The sequence below is a fragment of the Frankliniella occidentalis genome, unplaced genomic scaffold, assembly GCF_000697945.3.
Source record: "Frankliniella occidentalis isolate FOCC.00 unplaced genomic scaffold, Focc_3.1 Scaffold415, whole genome shotgun sequence".
Classification (NCBI taxonomy): domain Eukaryota; kingdom Metazoa; phylum Arthropoda; class Insecta; order Thysanoptera; family Thripidae; genus Frankliniella; species Frankliniella occidentalis.
The window spans coordinates 61,609-62,989 of record NW_026267536.1 but is presented as its reverse complement, the minus strand read 5'-3'; the positions used below and the strand labels follow the sequence as shown (position 1 = coordinate 62,989).

Below are 1,381 nucleotides of genomic sequence, written 5' to 3'. Positions count from 1 at the left end.
TGGGTCAGGAACTTGATTGGTTATCTTTTTCTTATAATTTTTTCCTGGTAACTTTGACTTTGTTGTCTGTATGATTTCTCTCAGTATTCTTGCTGATGTTTCTTTCTCTTTTATTTTTGCCTTTTCTCTCTATCTTATGCTTTTCTTCAGTTTTCTCTTGTTTTATTTCTTCTCATTTTGTCTATGATCTTGTTTTTACTAGTTACAATAATCAGGTGAGGCTTATTGCTTGCACCGGCACAAGCTTAGTTGTTGTGTATATTTTTTCTTATACATATCTTTGTTTCTGAATTCACTAAAAGTTGTTATAGAAATATCAGTCTTTTTTAAACTTCAGACCCACAAACAACATACTTTGAAAAAGTTTTGTTAGTTAAGGAAATTCAGCTGGACTTCTATTGATTTCCTCTGCACCTAACCCTGTGAATAGTATACTTCAAATGGCCTTATCTCAGTTTTGTCATTTCTTTCATATTGTAGAATTTGAAAGATGTCTGTTGACATCAATATTTCTCTACTTTTCATGTTTGTTAACTTTTTCTTAGGTCAATGTCTAAAGATATGTTACGGTTAGAGTTCGCGGGGCGGGTAATGTGAACATGGAACTGCTGGTGTTGCTACCAACTATGAACTTTTTATTGAGTTTAATAGTATTTTTTTGAGAACACTTAACAAATTTTGCAGATTTTCGTGCTACTGTAAGTCCATCACCCAGTTTATTAGTGGACATTTTGATCTCCGATGACACAACACCTACAGACATCAAAGTTAGACGATTTTAAACTAGTAAAGTTGGTGTGAATTTCCTCAATGAACTTTTTTTCAAGTTTAATAGTATTATTTTGAGAACTCTTAGCAAATTTGGCTGGTTTTCATTTTCTAAGTCTCGTCTCGGTGGAAGCAAACAGGCTAGCGTGCTGCCATCTCTTAGGTTTTTGTGAAAGCTGTTGTTTGTGTTTTGTTCCGACGCGCATACTACCGAACGCAGTGGTTTTGCAACAATGACCGGTCTCAGTGTTGCGGGTTTGCCTACCTAAGGGGCCATGGCGCCTTACGGGCAGATCGGGTAGGCAAACTGGCAAACCCACATACTGTGGTGTACTAGACTTACACACAAAGAGCTCACAAAATTCCAAAATCTCTAGTTATTTTAAAATAGTATAAATTTCAGGTGAGGACCTGTCCAGGCTTACACGTGCATGCAATTTCAAATGGCAAGAAAGAGTTTCTGTGTTCTGAGATGAAGGTGCAGGCATTTTAAAATATTACACTGCATATGTAAACTCTCACTATTGGGAGGGTCATAAAGAACGAGTGCCTATTTTACCACAAAAGTAATTTTGTGTTTCCTTCTCCCTTGTTTTTGTTTGGGAAAGCAGTG

The 1,381-nt window shown here is 36.4% G+C and overlaps 1 protein-coding gene across 1 annotated transcript in view; it reads left to right on the top strand.

Moving 5' to 3' along the window:
- Nucleotides 1-782, top strand: part of LOC113202104 (uncharacterized) — a 3,797-nt gene extending 3,015 nt beyond the window's left edge. Inside the window, exons 5-6 of the mRNA XM_052274594.1 lie at nt 546-569; nt 685-782. Coding sequence (XP_052130554.1) covers nt 546-569; nt 685-782 — 122 coding nt within the window. The remainder of the gene's footprint in view (nt 1-545; nt 570-684) is intronic.
- Nucleotides 783-1,381: the final 599 nt, after the last annotated feature.